General features: G+C 33.1%; 1 protein-coding gene across 11 annotated transcripts in view; it reads right to left on the bottom strand.

Annotated features, from left to right (window-relative positions):
- Positions 1-26,031, bottom strand: part of Mef2a (myocyte enhancer factor 2A) — a 157,301-nt gene that overhangs the window by 51,560 nt on the left and 79,710 nt on the right. For all 11 annotated transcript variants that reach the window (XM_071608664.1, XM_071608660.1, XM_071608661.1 and 8 more), the window contains one exon: positions 11,180-11,383. In XM_071608664.1, coding sequence (XP_071464765.1) covers positions 11,180-11,383 — 204 coding nt within the window. The remainder of the gene's footprint in view (positions 1-11,179; positions 11,384-26,031) is intronic.

The raw sequence follows: 26,031 nt of genomic DNA, 5'->3' as shown, positions 1-26,031 counted from the left end.
AGTGCCCTACACATTGGAGGCAAGCACTTTACCACTGAGCCACAACTCTGACCCTCAAAATGTTTAATACCTCAAACATAACATAGGTAGGTTTTTTATTACTTCAAAGTAATAACAAATTTTAAATACTTAATTCATCTATACAAATGTAGAAAATGGCAATAACATCTTTTAATTATGTTTTATGCAATAATCCTATATGAATGGAAACATAAAAAGCAAGCTGATTTTTAAAATTCCTGCACAAATATTACTTGTTATTTGTTTCTTCTTCAAAACATCAACATTTTTAAGATTTTCAAGCTAGATTCTGTAAATAACTTAAGGCCAGAAATTACACAAAACAACGAACTATTATAGGAAAAGAAAATTTCTACGAAAGCAAAGCATGACAGAAAAACATTCTCCACTGAATTACAAGAAGTAAATTCTAACACAAACAATTAAGCTGTAGTCTATTCTAGAAAGCTAAAGCACAGTCTATTTATCAAGTCTTAAAAATTGCTAGCATTTATAAAAATATATAAAAGATTTACCTGCTAATGTTTTACTGCTAATGAATTAAAATAAGAACTACAACAACCATTCTTTAAATAAATAAACATAATCTCATTTCTTCTAAACATATAGTAACATTCTTCAAAGAACATCCTTAGGATACACAATTATCAAAGTACATGTTAACAATTGTGAGTCAATTAAACAAAAAATGTGAAAAATCCTCATGTATGTACTTACTTTCTTAAAATACTACCATTTGAAACTTCACAGGCACGGCCCTAATTCCATAATTATAAGTTAAAAAGCAGAGTTCTGACTAATCTAAGCAAAGAAGATATCTTCTATAGAGATTTTAGATCCTTAAGTAGTCTTTTTCAGAAATAAAATAACTTAATAAATAAATACTGAAAACTGGGTGTCACCTGAATTTTAACATATCTGTTCAAAGTGCCAGTTTTCAAAAATTACATGTTTCCAATGGATCTTTATAAAAGAGAACTATTTCACCATTTAAAAATATCTATATATTTCACTTTATTAAAGCATACACAGAACACTGATGAAAATGTTAAATACCCAGCACCACCATTTGCTTTAAATAATCTTCTAGTTCTAATTACAGTATAAAAATTTATATACTGAATGATTATTGTTTGGTAGGAAACATAAATATTGGGATTCTAAGGGCCTTCAAAGCCTTACTAAAGTGTATCCAACAAAAGGACTTCTGCAGTAAAACAATAATATACCCAACACATCATCTTGTTAAGAAAAAAGAAGCAGGATGGTCATTTACCATTATCTACCTGGGTCTGGTACACAGTCATGATATATTAGTGAAATAAATAAAATATGTAGAGATAATCCAACATCTTTACTCCTTCTCTCTTTTCTCTTCCTTTCTCTGCAACCCCTTTCAAAAATTGCCATGCAGTTCTAACACACTTTCTTGCCTGAGAATGTAAGACAATGAAACCTAGCAAGCTATTTTATTAAATTCTTTCAGTGACTAGGCAAACCACCAGGTTAAAGTCAAGCGCCTAAATACATCATGAGATGGTGGTTTACTTCTCAGGTATTAGCTAATCTTATTATTAACATTACACTACAGCTGTACTTAGCTGATCTGTCTTCATAAACTGGAGAGTGCAGAAATTGTCTTAATTTCCACCTAAGTTGCCCTTTGGACATAAAATACCTTCCCTCTATCCCATTCCCTTCTTCAACCATTTCCTGTTAAAAACTGGTGATAGGGTCACCTCTAGAGGAAGTTCACTCTAACCACTCTCCATCTCCTTTTTCTCTTTGGTCAAAAATTTGACCAGTGCAATGAAGGCCTTCCAGAATAAAAAAGAACACTTTATATCTACTGATGAGTATTAAAATAATTCCTGAACATATGGACATAAAAAGGGCACAGATATTGGTGAATAATCACAAGAAATGTCTTACAGAAACTTACATTACAAAGTGATATATATCATCCTTCCCCCACCCCCGAACTCATTTATTTATCAAAAACATCAATCTCTGATGGAGAAAAATATGACCTCAACAAGAAAAAACACACCTGGAGATGCATAGTTTCTTATAAAAAGCACATAAATGAAGACCAATAATTGTATGAAAAAATAATAATATTCAAATACATAGCAAAATAAAAATAGTAAAACTGAAATTGCAAGAGCTATGGTGACTGCTGTGTGAAGTGATGGTGCAGCGACATGTGGGAAGAGGAGGAGGGCCATGAGGATTGTGTGCCTCACCCTGTGAGTCATCATCCTGCTGCTTCAGGCTCTGTTAGGAATAAAAGAGCAGGGCAGGGGGCTGGAGGTGGAGGAAAGCTTTGTCTTGTCTTCAGATGCCTCATTATTTTTTCCCTTTCCCTGCCGCTCCACTGCAGCCCTGTAAAACATTAGGCAAGCCTCTTAAAACACTCCCTGTCTGTTCCAATCCTTATCTATAATATAGGGGGGAAAGTGATTGGCTCCAAAAGCCTCTCTGAGGATATTTTAAACCTGTAAGAAAACTGAAGCAGAATCATGCCTTCCAGTTCTACCGGGTCAACACTAGATAAGTCAGTTAACTTTCAACCAGATTCCATCTCTTACCATGCTCCCATACCTTTCAAGAAGCAACCATTAAAGGAGCTACATTTGAAGAAGCTCTTATAACTATGTAGAACTGAACTGAAATGTAACCTATTAGAAATACATATCCTAGTGACAATTGGTATACTATTTTGAATGGCTTTTTAAAAGGTTTAAATAGTTACAATTTATGCTTGCTCCCCACCTGTAATCATTTCAGGAGATATTCTTGGGGATAAAAATATTTAAAAAGCTGAATAACCATTGCCAAGATATTGTGTATTAACTTGAAGCTTTTGGTTTATAAATGCACTTAGGACAAGTTAATATAAAATTGCTTAGACTTCATATCAAAATGAGTTTCTGATTCAGTAAGTCTTGGATAGGGCCCAAGAACTTGCATTTCTAAACAATTCTCTGGCGATACTGATGTTGCTGGACAGGGTACCACATTTTTGAGAATCATTAATTGTATTTAATATACTATTGGCACACTTTTACTATTACCTGTTTTTGTTACCTATTTGATAGGTACATCTTATATTGATTCCCTAGTGTTCTTTAAGATCTTATTTTCAAATTCCTTTGCAATTTGAAGGCAGGTGAAGATTATTAAGATTCAAGAAGGTAGACTTTCTTCAGAATCCAAGTTATCATCATTCTGTTTCACTTATATCTGTGACTCAATTTCATCAACTATGAAATAAGGATTCTACAATATTATAAAAATTAATTCATTAGAAGAGTAGCAGAGTATATGAAATGCTTAATAAATGCTATTTTTCTTGTTGCAACTACCCTCATTAATTTTCTGTTCATTATTAAGGAAAACTCATTTATAGTTGCTAAATGTTATATATGATTGATATGTGTATAAACTCTAACTTATTTATAGTGACACGTTTCAGAGCTTCACTGAATCCAGTAAACTGAGAAGCAAAGAAAGAGGATAATGTCAGAGACCTGGGTTCTGGTCTGACCCTGCCAATTTCTTTTACAGGACTCTGGGTAGGTCATTTGAGTCCCAATTTCTATTTCTAAAAAAGCTTACCTTGGATGTGAAGATCAAATGAGATTCTGCAAATGGAATTTTTTTTAAAGTGTTATGGTATTCCTGTGATGAAAAAGAAATACCTCTATTTGGTAACACTTCACAAAACATTAGTAAGAGAGAGAAATGGTCATGGCCCCTGTATTTTGTCCTTAAATGATAGCACAATGATTTCAACTGCCACACGAGTTATTTATGAATGTTCTCCAATGCCACCAAGTCATCTTTTTTAAAAAACAGTATGAGCTGTAAAATTTAATGCTTCAACTATTTCTACAAAATGGCAGACATGGTAGCACATGACAGCAATGCCAGCAACTCAAGGGGCAGAGACAGGAGGATTGCAAGTTTAAGGCTAGCCTCAGCAACTTAGTGAGTCCCTCCAGCAACTTAGCTAGACCCTTACTCAAAATAAAAAAAAGGGCTGGGGATGTAGCTCAGTGATAAGGTGCACCTGGGTTCAACACCCAGTACCAAAAAACCAACCAACCAATCAACCAAACAAAAATATTTCTGCAAAATGAGAAAAAAACTTAGTAACAAAAATAATACCATGTCTAATATAATAATTCATAAATTTATCATAATGTATTGAGAAGAAAATACAGAGGTCATAACATTTTCTTTGTATGTTTACATTAAATACTACTTTTTATAGGACTAAACAGATGTGTACCACCTACCTAGGGCTGTGGGTGTAACTCAGTGGTAGAGTGCTTGCCTAGCACTCTGTGCAAGACTCTTGAGTTCAATCTCCAACTCCACACACCAAAAAAGTCTGCCGCCTCTTTTTGTATTAATGCTTAATAACATGAAAAGATATGAACATCTTTGATGACATTCTTTGTGAATTGTTACCTAATGAAATATAGGAAATAGAGCTTTCAGATTCATAAATATATCCACTTGAGGGGAAAGCAGTGTACCTCAACTCCACAAGGAGAGAAGGTCCTGCTCTACGGACCCTTTCAAACCTCCTTTCCATCTGGCTGTTCATCTATATTATAAAATGATTTATAATAAACAGGTTAAAAGTCAACCAGTGTTTCTCAAGTTCTGTAAGCCACTCTAATGAATTCATCAAAACAAAGGAAGGGCTTGTGGAAACCCTGGTTGGTACCTAGTATGGACTTCACCCCTCATCCTACGGGCTCGCACACTAACTCTACTGATAGAGTGTCAGAACTTTACTGAATTAGAAGATACTCAGTGTCCACTAATAAGCTGTTTGGTGTATGGAGAAAAACCCCACAAATATCTGGTCACCAAATTTTGAGTGTTGAGTGTAGAAGTATAGGGGTAAAGTTTGTGTTCTCTCTCAGAGCTACACAATTAAAATAATATCAAATGACTATTTAATTATTACTGTATATATTTAGGTATTTTATTTGCAGACCAGAAATGGTTGGATGAGAATAAAGACAAGTATTATCTATAAATACATACATAACAACATAAAGTTTTCTTGACTTCAGCAAAGTCACTAATTATATTGTTATAATCAAGACTTTCACATAATCTGCACTCTTGATGCTAATGAGCTAAAAAATTAAAAAGTTAAATGTAACCATATTCATAGTGTAAAATTAAAAAATTATTTTCAAGCATTCAAATGCTATTTTTCTAAGGCTTAAACAATCTATTAAAATTAAAGTGTAAAACAAATTCCAAGTATTTAAGTTTATAGAAAGGTGACATTTTATTAAATATTTTGATAAAAATAAAACTATCAGTAATTTAAATGTTCAATGCCTATCTCAATATCAGTGTATTTCATGTGTCATGACTGCTATGCTGCTATGCCAGAGACATATATGTAAATCTAAGAGCAATGTGAAGTGTTTAGCACAGGAAAATGTTCCTCAGCACCAGGTGCAAGTGTGTTCTACTTTGAACTGATACATTTTTATATAAGAAAATATTACATGCACACTGAGAGGAAGGAATTGAGAAGGTAATCAATCTTTCTTTCATCTTCCCTAGTACTTTCACTGTTCAAATTCTCTCTATATTCTAAACAATGGTCTCTCTATAATCAAGAGTAGCACAACCCATAAAAATCAGTATTTTGCTCACCGTTGCTCTTTATTTCAATGACAGGACAAGAGGTATGGAGACATTATTTCCCTGGGATCTAAACAGTGTTTGTTATAACAGACATTTAGTTGCTCTTTATTTCAATGACAGGACAAGAGGTATGGAGACATTATTTCCCTGGGATCTAAATAGTGTTAGTTATAACAGACGTTTAGCCTTACACTGCATACAGTAGGCAACTTTCTAAAATGGTTGTCAGTAATCCCATCTCCCAATATTCATGCCTTAGTGTAATCCTGTTACTTAGTGTAAGTTGAATTGGACCTAGTGACTTGTTTCTATCAAGCAGAATATGGCAAAAATTATAGAATGTCACTTCTGAAAATAAGTTATAAAAGATGTGACGTTTGGCTTGCTGGAACTCTATTGCTGGCTTTGATGGCTGAAGCTGCCATATTGGAGAGGTCCACCTGGTAAGAAACTGAGAGAGGGTGGACACTGGACAACAGTCAATAAGAACTGAGACCCTTAGTGCAACAACCCTTAAAGGTATGACTCCTACAAAATCAATGTAAGCTTAGAAGCAGATACTTCCCTAGTTGAGCTTTGAATCATTTTCAGATGTTACCAATGGCAATATTTTCACTGTAGCCTTGTGACAGTCCCTGAAGCAGAGGATTAAGCTAAGCTTCCCCCCAATTTCTGACCCACAGAAACAATGACATAACTTTTTAAAATGCATCCAATGGAATTTAAATGTCACAGCTATATGATATCAAGTATCATTCTTTTTAAAAGAATGTATAAATTATCAGCTGTTGATGAAACATAGGACAAAAGGGAGTAAAACTCATTTTCTGTAGGAAATATCATATTCTGGAAAAGTAGTGTGTAAAGATTTTCAAATAAATGTCATTTTAAAGATAGCAGTGATACTCTTCATCTCAAATATTTTAGCCTTATAAGGCTCATTCTAATGGCAATCCCTTAATTTACTAATGTGTAAGTTTTCATTTTCACAGACAGTCCCTAATTGGTTTGACTTACAATTTTTCAACTTTATGGTGGTGCAAAAATAATAGGCATTCCATAGAAACTATATTTTTAATTTTTAACTTTTCTCAGGCTAGTGATATGTTGGTGCAAAACTCTCAGGATATTGGAAAGTAAAAGCTTGGCACAATTTGCAGGTAATTTATGGGTCTCCTAGGACATAATCCCATCATGAAGTTAAAAGACATCTGTAATTCAACTTACTAATGCAAGAAGTATATACATCCCCAAAATATTCAAGACCTTAATTTACAATGCCCCAATAAATTTAATATGTCAATGCTATTAATTTGAAAAAAAAAACAAAGTTGCATAGTTTTTAAAATTTCACCAACTCTAGTGAAAATTCTAAAATTTGAAATTAAAATGTTGAGCTAGTTTTAAAACACAGGTAATATAAAATAAGAAAGAGCAAAGAACACTATTCTGTAGGTGGGTTTCTAATATATGTATTTATACATGAAATTGAAACATAGATAAATATAAACACCACAGCTACCACTGTTTATAATCACAATTTAATTAGCTACCAACTACCCAAATCCAAAATGCTTGGAACAAGAAATGTTTCAAATTTCAGAGCTTTTTTAGATTTTGGAATATTTTTATGAAATTTACTGGCTTAACAGCCCTCTGAAAATCTGAAATCTTTTTGAGTGTCATGTCAGCATTCAACAAGTTTCAGATTTTGAAGCGTTTCAGACTTTGTACTTTTGCATTAGGGATACTCATATAAGTTTACCGTGCTCCCAGAAAATATATTTGATCTAAACCCCACTGACATAATATGTGTGCATCCTTATGCTACAAACCCTGTAGATATGGTTAACAGCTCAGTTCACCCATCCTTCTTTTTATAGTACATCCCCAAAGGGTTCGTATGTAGGATACGATAGAACAGAATACATCTGCAGAAAACTACATTTTAATATAATCAAGACTATGAGAGGGTATTTTGGCAACTCAGGAAAAGTAAAGTTCTACTCATTTTATTTATTTATTTTTTCTCTACTCATTTTAAAAGCTAACATATATGCAACAAGAAATAGGCAAAGTCATTAGAAGCCTTATGAAAGTTGTTAAAGAAGTTTGTTAGTGTCACTACTGATCATATTACATAAGGAAATACCCTAAAGCAGATCACTTCTTAAATGTTTGTGCCTCTTTTAACTCCTGATTTCCTCAGCCACATGTGATGGCTCAGGAGTCTAGAATCCCACTAACAAGTATAAGTTTATTTACATAAACAACTACAAGTTTATTTACATAAAATCTTCTGTTGGTAAAAGTGTATTTCAGGGACTTGTGAAACCATGGGTAGAAAGAATATTCTTTCAGCTTGAATTAGAAATCTCTAAATAACATCCCCTTGTAGAACCCACAGCACACAGAAGTCCTACGAATATTTTTGTCAAATGTACAGATGAGTATAAAAAAAGTTGCTTCCAATTACAACTTTTGGAAAGGAAAGTATATGAAACAGAAAAGAAAATAATTGTAATGGTATTCTAAAAATATCCTTATATATGAGATACCTGTAAGATACTTAGAGAGTACTGACCCATTTTCAATAATGGTATCCTGTAAATTCAGTTTGGTCCTCCACAAAAGTCCTAGTAGATGCACCAGTTATGAGCTATTACTACTGATAAAAAAAGAACTCAGACACTTACATAAAAACTCGTGAGGATGCACTTGCTTGCATCATCTTCATATGTGAAAGAAAGCCTATCTTACAAGTCCCCTCCACTCCCACAGGGCTGAAGACCAAACTCAGGTCCTTGGGCATGCTAAGAAACACCCTGCCACAGAGCTAAATTCCCAATCTCTTATCTTACAAGTTTAATAGTCACTGTTTTATAATGAAGACTTAGTAAGATTTTTATAAGTAAGTAATAAGAATAAAGTCTTCTAACTTATCTGAGCACAACAAATTTATTGCTTATTATCCTAAGTATATCCTATTCAATGTATTTTATATAAATTCAGAATTTCATAGAGATCTTTTGGTAAGAGTCCTGTTAGCTTGTATCTAAAAAATACAACTAAAAATAAAATATCAAAATCCCAATTGACAATCAAACTGCAAAAGTTTTCTTTCATATTGAAACAGATTGTAGCACTCAGGAAAGTGTTAAATGTTTGGGATTTACTCTCTTAAAATTTGACTGTTGACCACAACAGAGATGAAGAATGAGGTGGTTTTAAAATTCTGTGAAGATTAAACCAGACTATATTCTTTAATTCTCTAAAAGAAGTAAGCTTTAGGCTGTGCGAAGTACCCTCAACTTCCAGGGGATAAGAACAACTGCTGCAATGAAAGAGCAGAGTAGTTAGGGTTAGGAGGTATCCCCTTCTATAATGAAACTAGCTAAAATATCTACTTGCTGATGTCAACAAAGTCAACTCTATTTCTTTGTTTTACTTAAGGCTGTGAAACTTTTGATAAGATGTTTAAAATAAGTAACTCATTTTAAACATAGTAGGAATACTCTCCATTTCAAGGAAATCCAGTTATAAATTCTCCTACAATCCTTACCTAAATGATCCCTTAGCTTATAAAAATATAACATATGCTCATGAAATACAAGAGCGAATCTACTACATAGTTCATGTTGCAAATAAGTGATAAGATGTGCCATAAAAGCTAATGTGACAAAATAATTCACAAATGACAAGCATAATTATATTAAGGGAATATGGCTAAAGATAAAACCATATAGTTTAATCAAAGTGATGAACAAAAACAAAATCAAAAACTCGCAACAGATTTCAGGGAGGTTCACAGTATTAACTTATAAAAGTTATCTTTTATAAATTTGAAACAGAAAGGAATTAAAGGAGAAAGTATGCTGGTTCTCCTTTTTGAAGGTTTTATTTTAAAATACTATTTCTGAGTTGAAGAAAATTCATCATAAAACTATGGGTAAATCAAGCTACAGAGATGAGTCCTAGCTGTACTTATACTATACTTTTACTTCTCATTTGAAACAACTGATTATTGACTAAAAAGTTGGATTTTTAATGTAAGTAACAGGATTCTTTTTTTCAATAACAAACTAAATCAATCACTCTCCAGAAAGGGACTGCTAAGGCTGAGAAATTTTAAAATGCATTTTTTAAACTGTAGCATAATCTGTGGGGACAAATAATTTAGATTCCCATACAATAAAATAGTTAAGTATTTTTCTCTAGCTTAATTTCAATCATTTGATATAAAATCTAGATTGGGTTTCCATATGTTCTCTTATACTTAGTTTTGCATCATCACATGGCTTCTCTACTTTCTCTAAGGAAATGTCTAATTTAAAAAATTATTTTCTAATATTGCAAAACTAAGCCAAAGGTTTTTGTTGGTTGGTTGGTTGGTTGGTTGATTTTTGGCAGAAATGGGGACTTAATCCAGGGCCCTGTGCATGCTAGGCAAGTGCTTACCCACTGAGTTACATCCCAGCCCCAATGTATCTCTCAAGTAATGAAAAAGTCCTTTTTAAAAAATAAAAATGAAACACTCTTGTAAATGCAAGCAAAAAGGCAAAAGTAACCAAGAAGCTAAGTTAAAATGTTATTATAAATATACTACATGGAAAAGTTATTTTTTATAAAATTTGAAGCAGAAAAGAATTAAAGGGGAAAGTACAGTGGTTCTTCTTTTTGAAGGCTTTATTTTAAAATACTATTTCTGAGTAGATGAAAATTCATCCTAAAAAGAATTCCTTTTCTTTTTCACTTAATTAGGTTGGCAAAACCATAAGAAACACTAAAAAGGGCAGTGGATAAACAAAAAAAGGACAAGGATTTTCCCTCACTCCCAAAAATGTAGTATTAATGAAATAAATATTGTTTATATAATTTTCTTTCTTTTCATTAGTATTTATTTATTTTTTAAAGGTAGAGTGTTATTTCTTTTTTAAAAATATTTTTTAGTTATAGATGGACACAATATCTTTACTTTGGTTATTTATTTTTATGTAGTGCTGAGAATCGAACCCAATGCCTCACATGTGTGAGGCGGGCGCTCTGCCACTGAGCTACAGCCCCAGCCCTTTTCATTAGTATTTAAAGTTGTAAGTTACCACTGACAAAATGAAATGACTAAGATTTTTAAAATTATAACTTCATCTTAACCAAAAGTGATGGTTTCTTATAATAATTTAAAAATTCCTATAAAATATGTAATCACAGATGAAATGTTAGATTATACTAGTTAAATGTTAGATATATAAGGTAAAACAGCCCACCTTATTTTGTTTGAACAAATAGGATATGTTTATGGCATAAGTGAGTGTTCATATATCCATTTTCAATCCTTCTAAGAAATAATTCAGAGAAAAGATACCTCTACCTGATTTATGCTCTGTATGTACAAAGTAATCTGAGTTACTCTTATTAAATGCAAGATTCAATTATTATTTGCAATTCACACATTACTAGATATATGTGTTACCTCAACAATATCCGAGTTGGTTCTGCTTTCATGAGGCTCATTATATTCTGTATACTTGAGAAGAACTTTGTCCATATCAGTGCTGGCATACTGAAACAGTTTGTTAGAGCTGTTGAAAATGATGAGTGCTATTTCACAGTCACAGAGCACACTAAGTTCATAGGCTTTCTTCATCAACCCAAACTTTCTCTTTGTAAAAGTGACCTAGACAATCAAAGAAAAAAAGTATATTTTATTAAAAGCATTAGTAGTACTCGAAATACAGACTATTTTGAAGATGAATCTTCTTATAATACTGAGCCAGATTTCAAAGATGGAAAAGTATTCTACTCTCACACTTCATATGGGCCTTCTCCTTCCCCATTCTGCCAGTCTTACATATTTATCTTATATGTCTAACAGCTCTAAAAGGGAAGTCTCCTCTCCTTCTAGAAGGTATTCCTTTTTTTTTTTGGCTATGACTACACCATAGAAGGCAAAGAAACAGAGAAGGAAATAGCTGACCAGTGGTCCCTTATCCCTCATCTTAAAATTATTATCACCAAAACCCCTAATCCCTCCATCCAGGTATCAATCATCATCCAGGTAATCAATCATCATCCAGGCTTTAATGTCTAAACAACTAAGTAAATACACACTAACTCATGCTTTCCCTCATTCCCAAATCTATCTATAGCACCCACTAAAATTCAGTCTAGGATCAGCAAGTTCTCTGATGTTTTCAAATTCTTCTTTTAAAATTTATTTCTCTAATTAAAATCTGCTGCCTGAAGACTCTCAAACCGATACCCCAATTTTTTTCAGTTTGTTTCAAAATATTACTTGCCTTATATTCAAGTCCCCTAGAAGATAAATCCTTTTACCTTCCTATACTTTCTTCCAAATTATTTGTCCTTCCTTCCCCTTCAAAGCCCTCAGATATTTTTAAGCCTATGCTATGAAATCATACCAACTTATAATCCTCCTTTTGGTGAGCACAAAGCAATACCCACCACCACCTCTTTCTCATGCAGTATTACCTGATTACTCCCCACCCACACACTTTACTTTTCTTTCCAGTTCTGCTCTGCTTCTATCCCTGGCACCTTGGCCTCTCAGTTTCTTTACTTGAAAATCTCCAGTGATTTTACCTCTAATACATGTTCATCACCTATTCCCTTTGTCACACCCTCAACTACACCACCACCAATAATCCACATTACTTCCAAAATCTCAAATTCATGAAATCTATTTTGACAGTCTCCTCTTCTGCTCTATTTTCTGTTACCTCTCCAGATATTTTTTTACCTCATCAAGTCCTCCAACTGATTTACCTTACCACTTTATTACTACAGATTGAGTAACCTTTACCCAAAATGCTTGGGACCAAAGGTGTTTTGAATTTGGGCTTTTTTGAGATTTTTGGAACTTTTGTATATGGAACCTCAGTCTAGACACATAATTCATTTGTTTTTATACACACAGTCTGAAGGTTAATTTTTACAACACTTTAGTCGATCTTTGTTTTTATTGTGACTTATCTTACATGGCCAGGTGTGGAATTTTCCACTGCGGTATCATGTCAGTGCTGAAAAAGCTTAAAATTTTGGACTTCTGATTTTCAGGTAAGGGATGTTCAACCTGTATTTATTCTCATGTATTTTCTTCTCTTTTTAGATTTGATGACCCAACACTACTTTCACTCCCTTTCAAACACTTCTAATGTCTCCTCTTCTCTCATTAACATACTTTTCTGACACATTCACCAAAAAGAAACTGACTTCCTAAATATACACCAAAATATCCCTATGTCTTTAAGCAAATAGTTGACAATTTCTGGCAACACACCACACATACACACACCTGGTGTGACTGAACTGATGATCATTAAATCTCAATTAACACTCAACGTTGCCTGACATTCCTAACATCACTTGATTCATTAATCCATTCTTCAAGTCAACTGTTCCCCATCTTCTCCAACTTCACTCTCATAATCTTTCTTGAAATCATTAGAAACAAAAGAATCACCTCATCTTTTCATCACTAAATCTATCAGTTTAACTATTTCATCTGTACCTTTCCCCACTCCCTTCTTTGCAGTTATTGACATATCTGCACATTATGGTCCACCGTGGCTTTCTTGCACTCTACTAGATCAAATACCAGAAGTACATAAACATGCTCTAGCATTTCCTTCCACTCTACATTGCTCCTGCACTAATCAATCTCTTTGCTCTCTACTTCAGAGTAAAGTGTTTAAAAGAAATGTTGTAACATTTGTTTTAGTTGTCTGTGATTTCTTACCACTTATTCTCTCCTTTTATTGTTACAATCAGACTTCCATTCCCCATATTCCACCAAGACTGCTCTTGTTAATACCATCACCAGTGACCTGTAATTTATGTGATCAAAGTCAACAGTCATGTTGGTTCTATCTAACTTTACACCTCAGCATTTAACAGAACTAACAGTATTCTCACTTCCTTTCCAGATGTTCATGATGCAACATTCTCTTACTTCACTGGATGCTCCTCTCAGTCTTTATAGCTACCTCCTCTTCTGCTCAGCCTCCATACATTCAAATGCCTGCAAGTATTGAACCTGGGCTCCCCGTTTTTATCCTCTCAGTTTTTGTTTGGTGAGTGTATCTAGCTTCATTGTTTAAAAGCAACAAATAAATTTTTTTCTAGCTTTCTCCATTTCAGCAAAGGTACCACCATCCATTCAAAAAACAAAAACAAATATGTGAGAATTAACCTTAGATCCCTCTTAATTATCTACCCTATCCAATCTATCAGCAAATTCTGCCAACTTTACCACTAAAATATATTTATCTCAAATCTATTTACTTTTATCTACCTCTATGACTACTACCCAAGCTAGGTTACATCATTTCTCATCATCTTGCTTACATAATTATCTTATTGGACTTCCAGGTTTATCTATAACACTCTGTATCTGCCAAGTAACTGAAAGAGTGATATTCTGAAACACAGATCAAATTCTGTAAGTGAAAGATTAGGGTTTCACTGCACCGAAAGTAACATTAAAACTCACTGAACATACACAAAAAAAATATTTATCCTCCATTTCCCTATCTGAATTTATTGCCCAACAAACTCCCATATATCCATTAATCTACACTAGCATGAGTATGTGCATAAATATGCAGGTTGTGTGGGGGGGGTGAGGAGAGTTAGTTTGTGTTCCTTAAGACACCAGCTACTTTCTGATTTATAAACCATGCTATGTTCCCTCTATGTGGAATACTCTGCAAATCAAAGCTCCTTAATGGTTCCTTTCTTCATCTTGTAAAAATAAATCTCTTATAATTTAATCTTTTAAAAAAATCTTAATTATATAAATACACAAAAATATAATTTCATATAAATCCAAATATGGAATATATTAACATCTTTTGCTTATTTCCCTACTTTCCCTTGCAGCTACACAAATCCCTTAGCCTATATTTTCAGCACAGTATTTCTGATTTTTATAGAAGATTATCATATAATCATGATAATATGATTTGTATATACATACAAGGAATTTTGATTTGACAAAAATGGGATGTTATCAGCGTTCCTTTGTTTTACTCATTTCACCAAACCCCATGGATAAGTCTACAAGTCAAATACTTACTTCTAACAGTTTCATAATATTTTCATAAGTGTTATTACTCTTTTTTAAATTTTTTTTTTTTTTTTTTTTTAGTTTTGATAGACTTTATTTTTTATTTATTTATATGTGGTGCTGAGAATCAAACCCAGTGACTCACATGTGCCAGGCAAGGGCACTAGCACTGAGCCACAACCCCAGCCCTTGTTACACTTTTTAATCTTTGCAAATATATAGTATAAAATAAAAATCTAATTTAATATGCATTTTCCTAATTTGTAGTGACTTTTTCATTATATTTGTTATCTTTAGAATCTGCTTTCTCTAAACTGCTTATCTTTTGATTGTTTTCCTATTATGTAATGTCTTTTACTTGTCTGAGTAAGAGATTCTCATACAGATATATTTTATGTTTTAAAATACATATATGTGTGTGTTTCAAATATCTTTTGAAATTTTCCCTTTATATATTAACTTTATGTATCATTTGTCATTACAAATTTTTTAATTTTTATTCTAGACTACAATACTACTTTTCAGAATTTGGAATTATACCACTATCAAAATATACTACCTTCAACCAGTGCAATCTACATCACTGATGACTTGAGATGCACCTATATGTACTTGCTACATTAAAATTTTAAATCTAGCAAAGATACAGTAATTTAGAATGTTTATTCATTCTTTTAATATTGAAGAAAATTACAATCAACAATGTAATGTACCTCAAGAACAATTGTTACTCTAGACAGATATTTTCAAAATTAGTGAGATATTAACAAGAGTTAAAATTAACACTAAAAATGGCTCTTTAGAATATGCATTAAGCATGATTATAGAAAATTCTGAAAATAATAGCTCCTTATCAGTGAAAAGAATATAGACTCTACTGTCCTTTCCATATTCAAAACCATGTCTAAAGTTATCAGTCAGAAGGTGAAGATGGGTTATCAGTCAGAAGTTTGAAGGGGTTAATAGAGGAAAAAACTTATAACATCTCCTCTCCATTCCTCCAAGTTACTCCAACTAGAGTAAAGTCAGAAAAAGCTTTTTCAGCAATTTGCACAAAAATACACACATGCTTCAATGATGGCACCAGAATCTATAAATTGAAAATTATAAAATTAAAATATAGCACTTCCAAACTTCCTAAATGAAAGCTTCATTTTATCCTTAGCATTCTGTCTATTTTTAAAGACTTATATTTTTGTTTTACACTAACAATAAGATTAAGAGAAAGCTAAAAAAATTTCCTATAAATTCTGTCCCCAAACATGCAGTGTCTCCCTCATTATCAACACCCATCAGCAGGGTAGTACATTTGCTGAAACTGATGAACCTATAATGATACATCATTACTAAGCAAAAGCCATGGTTTATCTCCAAGTCTGGACAAATGTATGACATGTATGATACAATTACAGTATTATATTGAGCATTTTCCCTGCCCTTAAACTCCTGAATAATATTGTCTGGATGTACACAGTTTATTTATCCACTCACATGCTGAAGGACATCTTGGTTATTTCCAACTCTTGGCAATTACAAATAAAGTTGCTATAAACATCTATGTGCAAGTTTTGAGAGGCCATAACTTTTCAACTCTTTTGGCTAAATACCAAGAAGTGCAATTGCTGGATCTGTATGTTAAGAGTAGGTTGGGGGTGGGAGGCTCGAGTTGTAGCTCAGTGATAAAATACTTGCCTAGCACATGAGGCACTGGGTTTGATCCTCAGCAACACATAATAAATAAATAAATTAATTAATTAAAGGTATTATGTCCATCTACAACTAAAACATTTTTTTAAAAAATAAAGGTATTGTGTCCATTTACAACTAAAAAAAATTAAAAAAAAAAAAAAAAAAAAGAGAAGTCCCAAAGGCACTAAGAACTGTGATTGACAAATTCCTGGAGGCTCAGTGTGGATAGGTCTGAAAGTTATAAACTTCAAAACAGCAAGAAAGATGGTGGAATGAGATGGATATCATTATCCTAGGAACATGTATGAGCACATATAGTGCAATGCTACATCGTGTACAACCAGAGAAATGAAAAGTTGTGCTGCAATTGTGTACATTGAATCAAAATGCATTCTGCTGTGATATATACCTAATTAAAATAAATAAATTTTAAATAAAAACTCCAAAACAGTTAACAGAATGTAGGAGGTGATATATACCTAATTAAAATAAATAAATGTTAAATAATAACTCCAAAACAGTTAACAGAATGTAGGAGGAAAAGAGCAAAATGGGATGACTGCAAATCTTACTATAAAGCTACAGTAGTCAAGGCAGTATAGAATTGGCAGACCATAAAGATACATGGAAAAGAAAAGAGAGCCCAGTAGAGGAAGGAGAATAGAGGGAGGGAGGGAAAAGAGGGGCACCAGGGACTGAAATGGAGTATATTAAACTCCATGAATGTATGATTACGTCAAAATGAACCCAACTATTATCACTAAAAATGTTGTAATAAGAGAAAAAAAAGTTTTTACATCATATGTCATTAGAGAACTGTAAACTAAAACAACATTGAGATAATGTTACACACCTTTTAGAATGGTGGAAACCTAAAACACTGACAACAAATGCTGCTGAGGCTATGGGGAAATAGGAACTCTCATTCACTGCTGGTGGTAATGCAAAATGTTAGTCACTTTGAAGGAAGTTCAGCATTTTCTTACAAAAACAAAAATAAATCTACTCTTACCATTTCATCCAACAATTATAGTCCTTGCTATTTACCCAAAGGAGATGAAAAACTAGGTACACTCAAAACATGCACAAGGATGCTTAGTATCAACTTTCTTCACAATTGCCCAAAGTTGGAAGTAAATAAGATGTCTTCAGTAGGTGAATAGATAAACTGGTCCATCTAAACAATGAAATATTATTCAGTGCTTAGAAAGAAATGAGGCTTCAAGCCATCAAATCATGTAGAAACCTTACAGATTACTAAGTGAAAAAAGACAATCTGAAAAAGATATACTATATGATTACAATTGCATAACTTTCTGAAAAACTATGGAGACAGTATAAATATCAGTGGTGACCAGGAGTTGGAGGAAAAAAAACGAGGGATGAATAGACAGAGGACACAGGATTTTTAGAGCAGTAAAACTATTATGCAGACACTACCATATTACATTTTCAAAACCCCCCAGACTGATTATACAACACCAAAAGTGAACCCCAATGTAAAGCATGAACTTTGGATGCTGATGTGTAAATGTAGGTTCCTTTTTTTAAAATTCTGATTTGTAATACATGATGGCAGAATGCAATTCATTTCATATTACACATATAGAGCACAATTTTTCAAGACACTGGTTATACACAAAGTATTTTCATACCATTCGTGTCTTATACATGTACTTAGGATAATGATGTCTAACTCATTCCACCATCATTCTTACCCCCTTGTCCCCCCCTCCTTTCCCCTCCCTCCTCTTTGCCCTATCTAAAGTTCCTCCATTCCTCCCATGCTCCCTGCCCACCAATCACCATTATGTATCTGCATTCTTATATCAAAGAAAACATTCGGCTTCACTTAGCATTATATTCTCAACTTCATCCATTTACCTGCAAATGCCATGATTTTATTCTCTTTTAATGCTGAGTAATGTTCATTGTGTATATATACCAAAGTTTCTCTACTGAAGGACATCAGGTTGGTTACATAGCTGCTACTGTGAATTGTGCTGCTACAAACATTGATATGGCTGTGTCCCTGTAGTATGCTGTTTTTAAATCCTTTGGGTATAAACTGAGGAATGGGATGGCTGGGTCAAATGGTGGTTCCATTCCCAGTTTCCCAAGGAATCTCTGTACTCTTTCCAGAGTGACTGTAGCAATCTGCAATTCCACCAACAATGTATGAGTGTGCCTTTCCCCCCACATCTTAGCCAATACTTATTATTGTTTGTATTCTTAATAGCTGCCATTCTCTACAAATCAAAACTACTCTAATGCAGGTTCCTTGATGGTAACAACTGCACCTTTCTGATGCAGGATGTAGGCAGTGGGAGAAGCTGGCACTGGGAAAGAAAAGTATACTGGATTCTATTTTCTGTTTAATTTTGCTGTGAATCTAAAATATTCTAAAAAGTATTTTTAAAAGTCCTTTAGAATAAACATTTGAATAATCTTTAAATTGTAGAACACCAACAAAGTTCAGCAATGTCTTTCCCATCAATATCTACCATATGCTTTTCTTCCTATGATCACTGTCTAAATGTTGGTCGAGACTTAACATTGCAATAGCTACAATCATTGCAAATCCTCTACAAAAAGCAGAGAATTTCTAATTCATAAAGTAATTATTTCCACTACAATTGCTATTCAAAGGCAGAAAATTAATGCTATATCCTCTTACAGATGTACTATGTACACACAAAAGCAACAAAGAAAATGCATTTCACAAGTATAATTTAAAGATGTTTCTGTGTTTCTTCAATCTGTTTTGTTTCTTAGGTAGCATGATAAAAATCAAACAGGTAATAAAGCAGTTTAATCATTTTCACTCAATTGAGGCAAGGTGTCTGTTTTCTTAATTTTGGTAACACGAAATGCATTTAATATCTATACATCTTAGCATTTAAATATTCTCTTTATTTCACAAAAATCTAATATTCCCAAAGCCTTATGTTTCTGGTTTCAAGTACACAAAGCACAATACTCCATATATGACCAAACATCCAGTTGGTTAGTAAAATGATTATAAGAAAAGTCTAAGAAAAAGTTTTTATTTAAACTTCAATGAAAAAAATCAGCCTATGTAATGAACTCTGTTTATGGTATATGTTCATATAGAAATTGTGCCACAAACTCAAATCACCTCTTATGAAGTATCTTTGAATACTGGCCTATACCTGATACTTTAATTTTTTTGTTTTTTTGGGGGAATTTAGGTTTTGTTGTTGTTTTCCAGTTCTAGAATGGAACCCAGGGCCTCAAACATGTTAAATGGCAAATGTTCTACCACTGAGTTATACCTCCAACCCTTAAAATTTTAAATATAAAACCCAAGTAAAAAATTCTAACATCTATTCAAATATTTATTTTTATAAATACATTTTTGGGACAATCAAAAGAAAAATGGAATACAACGAGGGAAGCAACAAAAGGAATGAAAGGATACCACAGCTCAAGAGTATTCTTCTAGGAAAAAGACAAAATCCCAAACAATGAATTTTCATGTGCAATATTAGATAAAAATAAAGTTAGAGTCAGATAATTCATATGAAGTTCTTCACAAAACTAAGGACTTCATAGTCCCAGGACGGATGAGGGGAGTAAGAGGTGGAAGAAAGAGTGGTAGGAAGAAAGGTGAGGAAGAGAATTTTATAGAAAAGTCATTTTTGTTAATTTATACCTAATATCATTGTCAAAGATATGAGATAACAGAAAGACCTAAAACATGATCTGGTATAGCTCTGATAACAATCACAAGAGGGAAAAAGAAGAAATCAGACTGTAACAGAGATTTAGAGCTACAATAACAAAATTCAAAGAATCAAAACAGAAAATTAGCTAAAATGAATAAAGTTATTGGGTACAGTGGCAAAAAATGAAGATACTAAATTAGTATTTGGAAAAATATTTGTTAAAAAGTTAAACAAAAATATTGAAAGACCACACCTTCTCTTGAAAAAATATAAATAATAACCAGACTCATGACAAAACTCTGGCAAATTTACTGAATATCAAGGTTAAGGAAATAATACTATGGACAGCCAAGCAAGAAAAGCAAGTCAATTTTAGAAATGGGAAAAAAAATCAGTCTGGTGTTAGAATTCTGACAACATTCAAAGCCAGAAGACAGATTTGTAATACGTTCTGGGGAAAAGAATGGAATTCTAGACTGTTAGGATTATTCAAATTATGCTTCAATTACAAAGGCAAAAAAAAAATTTCAAACATAAAGACATTCAGGAAATACAGCACTTATCACCCATTCCTGGGGACAGCAGGCCACAACAAAAACTTTCTAAACAAATCCAGACATCTAAATACATAAACTGAAGAAGGCTGGGGGGATTTTTCTGTGTTGTTTGGTGCTGCATCCTTAGCTACTAAAACAAACTGAATGGCATTCAGTAGATGCAAAAAACTTTGCTGAATTCATGGGCCAGGAGAAATATTAAAACAACAAAGACCACAGTAAAGGACTGGTAATAAAGAATCCTTCAAATTCAGAATTACAATTATGTAAGTGGAAATTGTGATCATTAAACAGGAAGGATTCATTAGAATAATATGAAAATATCAGCAAGTCTGGGTTCCTGAAAAAAATGCTAAAATTAACATGGAATGTAGATCTCTATTTACCCCAAAATCAATCTATGGGGAACTACAGGTATTATGAATCCAAAGGACTAAGATAAAATAGTATGACAAACCCCAGTTCTTATGCTTGAATATGTATGACACTAAGGGAGAAGCATGTGTAGGCTCACAGCTTGGAAAAATAAACAGCCAGTGGAGCTACTAGAAAATATATTTTTGAAACAGCAGTTGGGGTTCAACTCATACTTCTTACCTCCACTGCCTGTGATATCAATATCTGCCACCTCACAAAAGGGACTGGACAACAGTGCAGATGTAGATGTCCTTCAGAACAAAACTGAGTCAGCACAGAAGCACTGCTGAGCATGGGGTGGAACAAAAAAAGGTGGCAGCTTCCCAACAAAATCTCTAAGATTGGTGGATTACTAGCTAAACAAAGTATCTTCTTCTTCCAATGTTCTTTTTCCTAGAGGCTCAGTGTGAAGTTGCAATATGAGTTCTTTGAGGATGTGAGGAATGATATGATTAACTGATTTTTTTTTAAATGCTTGGGCCCTATAAAAAATTGAAAAGATCAACTGAGATGGTATAAAAACTAGTTCAAATATATAAAGGATCAGAAAAAAAAATCATCTAGGCTATCAAGAGATATTATTAAGACATAAACAAAAACAACAACAACAAAATCCAGCCAGATGCTGGGGCTATGGCTCAGCAGTAGAGCACTCACCTAGTATGTGTGAGGCCCTGGGTTTGATCCTCAGCACCACATAAAAATAAATAAAATAAAAATACTGTGTCCAACTACAACTAAAAAATAAATATAAAAAAATCCAGCCAGGTGCTATTTGTAAGCATAAGAATACAGTATGGTTGAAAGGCACATGTAGAGAACTAAATCTCTCAAAATACTAACCAAAAGAAAGGTATAGCTAAAGGTGGACAGAATAGGTTTAAGACAATCATGCTTGAAGACAGAAGATCAATATGTATTGCAAAATTCACCAAGCAGATGTAACAATTCTAAATGTATATGAGCCTAACAAAATAGTCCCAAAACATACAAAACAATATCTATTAAACTAATAAAATGTAAAGTGAAATCCACCATTGTGGTTAGTGCAATTAGTGATAGGTCTTGATGAACCAAACACAAACAAGCCTCAAAAAATACAGGTAACAGTTGTGAACACCAATGAGATTAATCTAAAATGTGGAGTCATGCATCAAGAACAGACATTTATCAAAAGTCCACTAGGAACATTGCAAAAATCAATTATAATTTAGGAAATAAACAAATCTTAATGCATTTTGAGGTGTTAACAATCTATCAATAAAGGCAATGTAAGCCTTATAAAACACTATAATAAATCCTGGCATAAAATAATTTACAAAGTGTTTTGGCAAAGATTAAAATGTAGTTTTCTGAAACAGATAAACACATATAGCATTAATATTCAGAATACATAAAGAATTCCTAGGAGAAGATCAACTACCCAGTAAGAAATGGGCAAATTACACATACACACACACACACACACACACACACACACACACACAATACAGGTTACATTTCACCTTTACAGAATCAGGAAATGTATAAAATAAATTGAATAAAAGAAAGAAGAGTGAAAAAAAAAAAACAGAAAAGATCCAAACAGAATAAATAGAGAAACAGACAAGGAGGCAAGCAGTCAAGCAAAGTACACAAGGAATTGGGAATCAGTATAGTGTATATGTGGAGAACAACTTGAAAACATAGTAAAGATGATGATGGACATACTCAGCCCAGCAACTTCTTCTGTAAATAGTGTTTACTATGTAGAAACTTTCATCCACATGTAAGGAGACATGTTCACAGAAGTGTTCTATAACACCATTTATACCAGTAAAAAAATTATGAATATAAATGTTTTTTGACAGAAGTACTAATGAATGAATTAAAGAATATTCATTCCTATAACTAATTGTAGTGAATAAGACAGATCTCAAAAACATGACACTGAGTGAAAAAGCAAATGCAAAATGACAATGCAATTATGTAAAATTTTAAAACCATGTTCAAAGAATCAAAGTAAATTCATGATAGTGATTACCTTTGGGAAGGAAAGGCACATGAAACTAGAAAAAAATCACATGAAGAACAAAAACTCTATTTTTCTCCCCTAAATGTTGAATACAATTCTGGTACATTTGCTACAGATATTTTTATCTATAATTTTTTTTTCTCTTTTTCTTGTAAAGTATATGAAGATATTTCCTCTAGGTGAGTGGGAATAGTTGATGGAAGATCAAAAACCCCAATGAAATCAACTGGAAAAGAAGAATGAAATACAACAAGTATATACTTAAAGAAATCAGAGCTGAGCATGGTGGCTCATACCTGGTTTCCCAGTGACTCAGGAAGCTAAGGTAGAAGGATCACAAGTTCAAAGCCAGCCTCAGCAACTTAGCAAGACTTAAGCAACTTAGTAAGACCCTATTTCAAAATTTAAACAAACAAAAACATCAGAAAGCTGCTGAAGCAAGGAAGACTAGAGATGCCCAAGATTCTGGCATGGTAAGAATCTTAAACATGTGAAACGATCTTTCACAAATGATTTTCCTTGCTGGTATTTACTGACTCTGGATAGTCTTTGGGTAGTGGGTTGCTGCTAAGCACCTTTGACCCAAAAGTTAAAGAAAAAATTAAGGACTCCACAGCCTATATACAATGAGAGAAGAGAAGTAGAAATTAAAGTGCTGGTATTGAGAGATGTTTCCTCAAAACAGGCCAATTTTCTCAGCCTGTATGGGGTAGGAGGTAAAAATTAAAATAAAATAAAAAGACAAACAAAAAGCCTCAAAAAAGCAGAGGAAAATTTTTCTATACTATTTATACATTAGAAGACAAAGTTCTAAATTCAAGAAATCACCAAAGAACTTAGCCCAGTGGACAGCCTTGGTAGGCTCCTAGAAAGCAGAGCCAAAGGAAGCAGGAGGGGGCTTCATCAAAACAGCAACCTAGCCCTGGCTCATGGCAATCCTTAAATGGTCTAAAATATTCGGTACACAAGTTCAATGGCTTAAAGGAGAAAAGGATAAAACCATACCTGAAGGAAGGTAACACAGTAGGGTACATTTATAGAATCTTTAACATGCAATGTTTGACACAAAAACATAAGATATATCAAAAGACAAAACCATGTAATCAAAAGCAAAGAGAAAAGGGGATCGTATATAGACCCACAAATCTACCAAAGACTTTAAAATATCTATGGTTAGTATTTTTTTTTAAATAGTGAAATATATGAAGAAAATGTGAAAAGGTGGAACATTTCACCAAAGAACTGAAATTTATAAAAAAGAAAAAACTATTAGTTCTAGAATTCAAAAGATAATACCAGAATTTAAGAACTTAAGCCGAATTTTAAAAAGTAGGAGAAAGGATTATTAGAAAAGGACAATATGGATTACTAGGACACAGGTTACTAGAAAAACACAAACTGAACACACAAAAAATATACAGGTGGACAAAAAAAGGTAAGAAATTAATGGGGGGGTCGGGGGTTGTGGCTCAGAGGTAGAGCACTCGACTAGCATGAGTGAGGCACTAGATTCAATCCTCAGCACCACATAAAAATAAAATAAAGATATGTGTCCACCTATAATTAAAAAATAAATATAAAAAAATAGATGGAACATATATAAAAGGTCTAACAGGTTCCACATAATTGAAATCTGAGGAGAAAAAAAAAGAGGCAGGCACAGTATTTGAAGATACACATCCCTAGTAGTCCATCATGGGGAATAAAAAGCTAACAAAGAAAAAGAAGTCTTAACAGGTACAGTGGTACTCACCCGTAATCCCAGTGACTTGGGAGACTGAGGCAAGAGGATCGAAAATTCAAAGCCAGCCTCAGCAACTTAGAGAGGCCCTAAACCACTTAGCCAGACCCTATCTCAAAACAACATTTTTTAAAAAGGGGTAAGGATGTATCTCAGTGATTAAGCACTCCTGGGTTCAATGCCTGATACCCTATACTCCCCAAACGAGCAGATTATTGTTTTAAAAAGGAGATTAAAAGCTAGCTCCCACAGAATCATGGAAGTTAGAAGAAAACCGCTTCAAAATACTAAGAGAATATTACTGCCAATCTATAATTCTAGAATCAATTAAAAACAATTTTCAAAATGCAGATATAACCAAAAAGTTAATTTAAAATTAGGCATAGGATTGGAACAGACTTCTTCAGAGAGATTAAAAAAAAAGTCCAATTAAGCACATGAAAATATGTTGACCATCATTAGCCATCAAAGAAATGAAAACTAAAAATCACAAGATAACAGTTCAACTGTTAGAATAATTAGAATAATCAAAAAGGCAAACAACAGCAAATATTGGCTAGAATGTGGAAAAACTGGGATCCTTACACATTGTTAGTGGAATGTAAAGTGGTACAGCTACTCTGGCAAACAGTATGGCAGTTCCTCAAAATTAGTCAAACTTAAGAATTACCTTACAACCCAACAATTCCACATTTAGGTATATATCCAAGAAAAATGAAAATATATTTACACAAAAACTTGTACATAAATGTACAAATAAAGTATTAGAAATAGTTGAGTACTTTTAAGCAGAGTTGTTGGGTACAGATCACTAACATAGCAACAAATATATACAAAATAGAATTTAGAGAAAAACTTATTAATGCTAACAAATCAAATACATAGGAAAATAAACATAACACAATATGTGTAAGACCTGTATGCTGAAAACTATCAAACATTAAGGAGAGAATTAATGAAAACCAAATAAAATTAATATTGTAAAGATTTCAATTCTCCCTAAATCCATATATTCAGTAGAAAAAATTAAATTCCAGTAAGAATTTGGGTTGTTTGTTCTTTGGTAAACACTGACTTGATTTCGTTTATGAACTGAAAAGGTTAAGAGTCAGCCACTTCTGCAGAAATAT

Source organism: Marmota flaviventris, chromosome 2 (assembly GCF_047511675.1).
Source record: "Marmota flaviventris isolate mMarFla1 chromosome 2, mMarFla1.hap1, whole genome shotgun sequence".
NCBI classification, from domain to species: domain Eukaryota; kingdom Metazoa; phylum Chordata; class Mammalia; order Rodentia; family Sciuridae; genus Marmota; species Marmota flaviventris.
The sequence above is the reverse complement of the archived record's forward strand: the minus strand, read 5'-3'. Positions and strand labels throughout refer to the sequence as shown.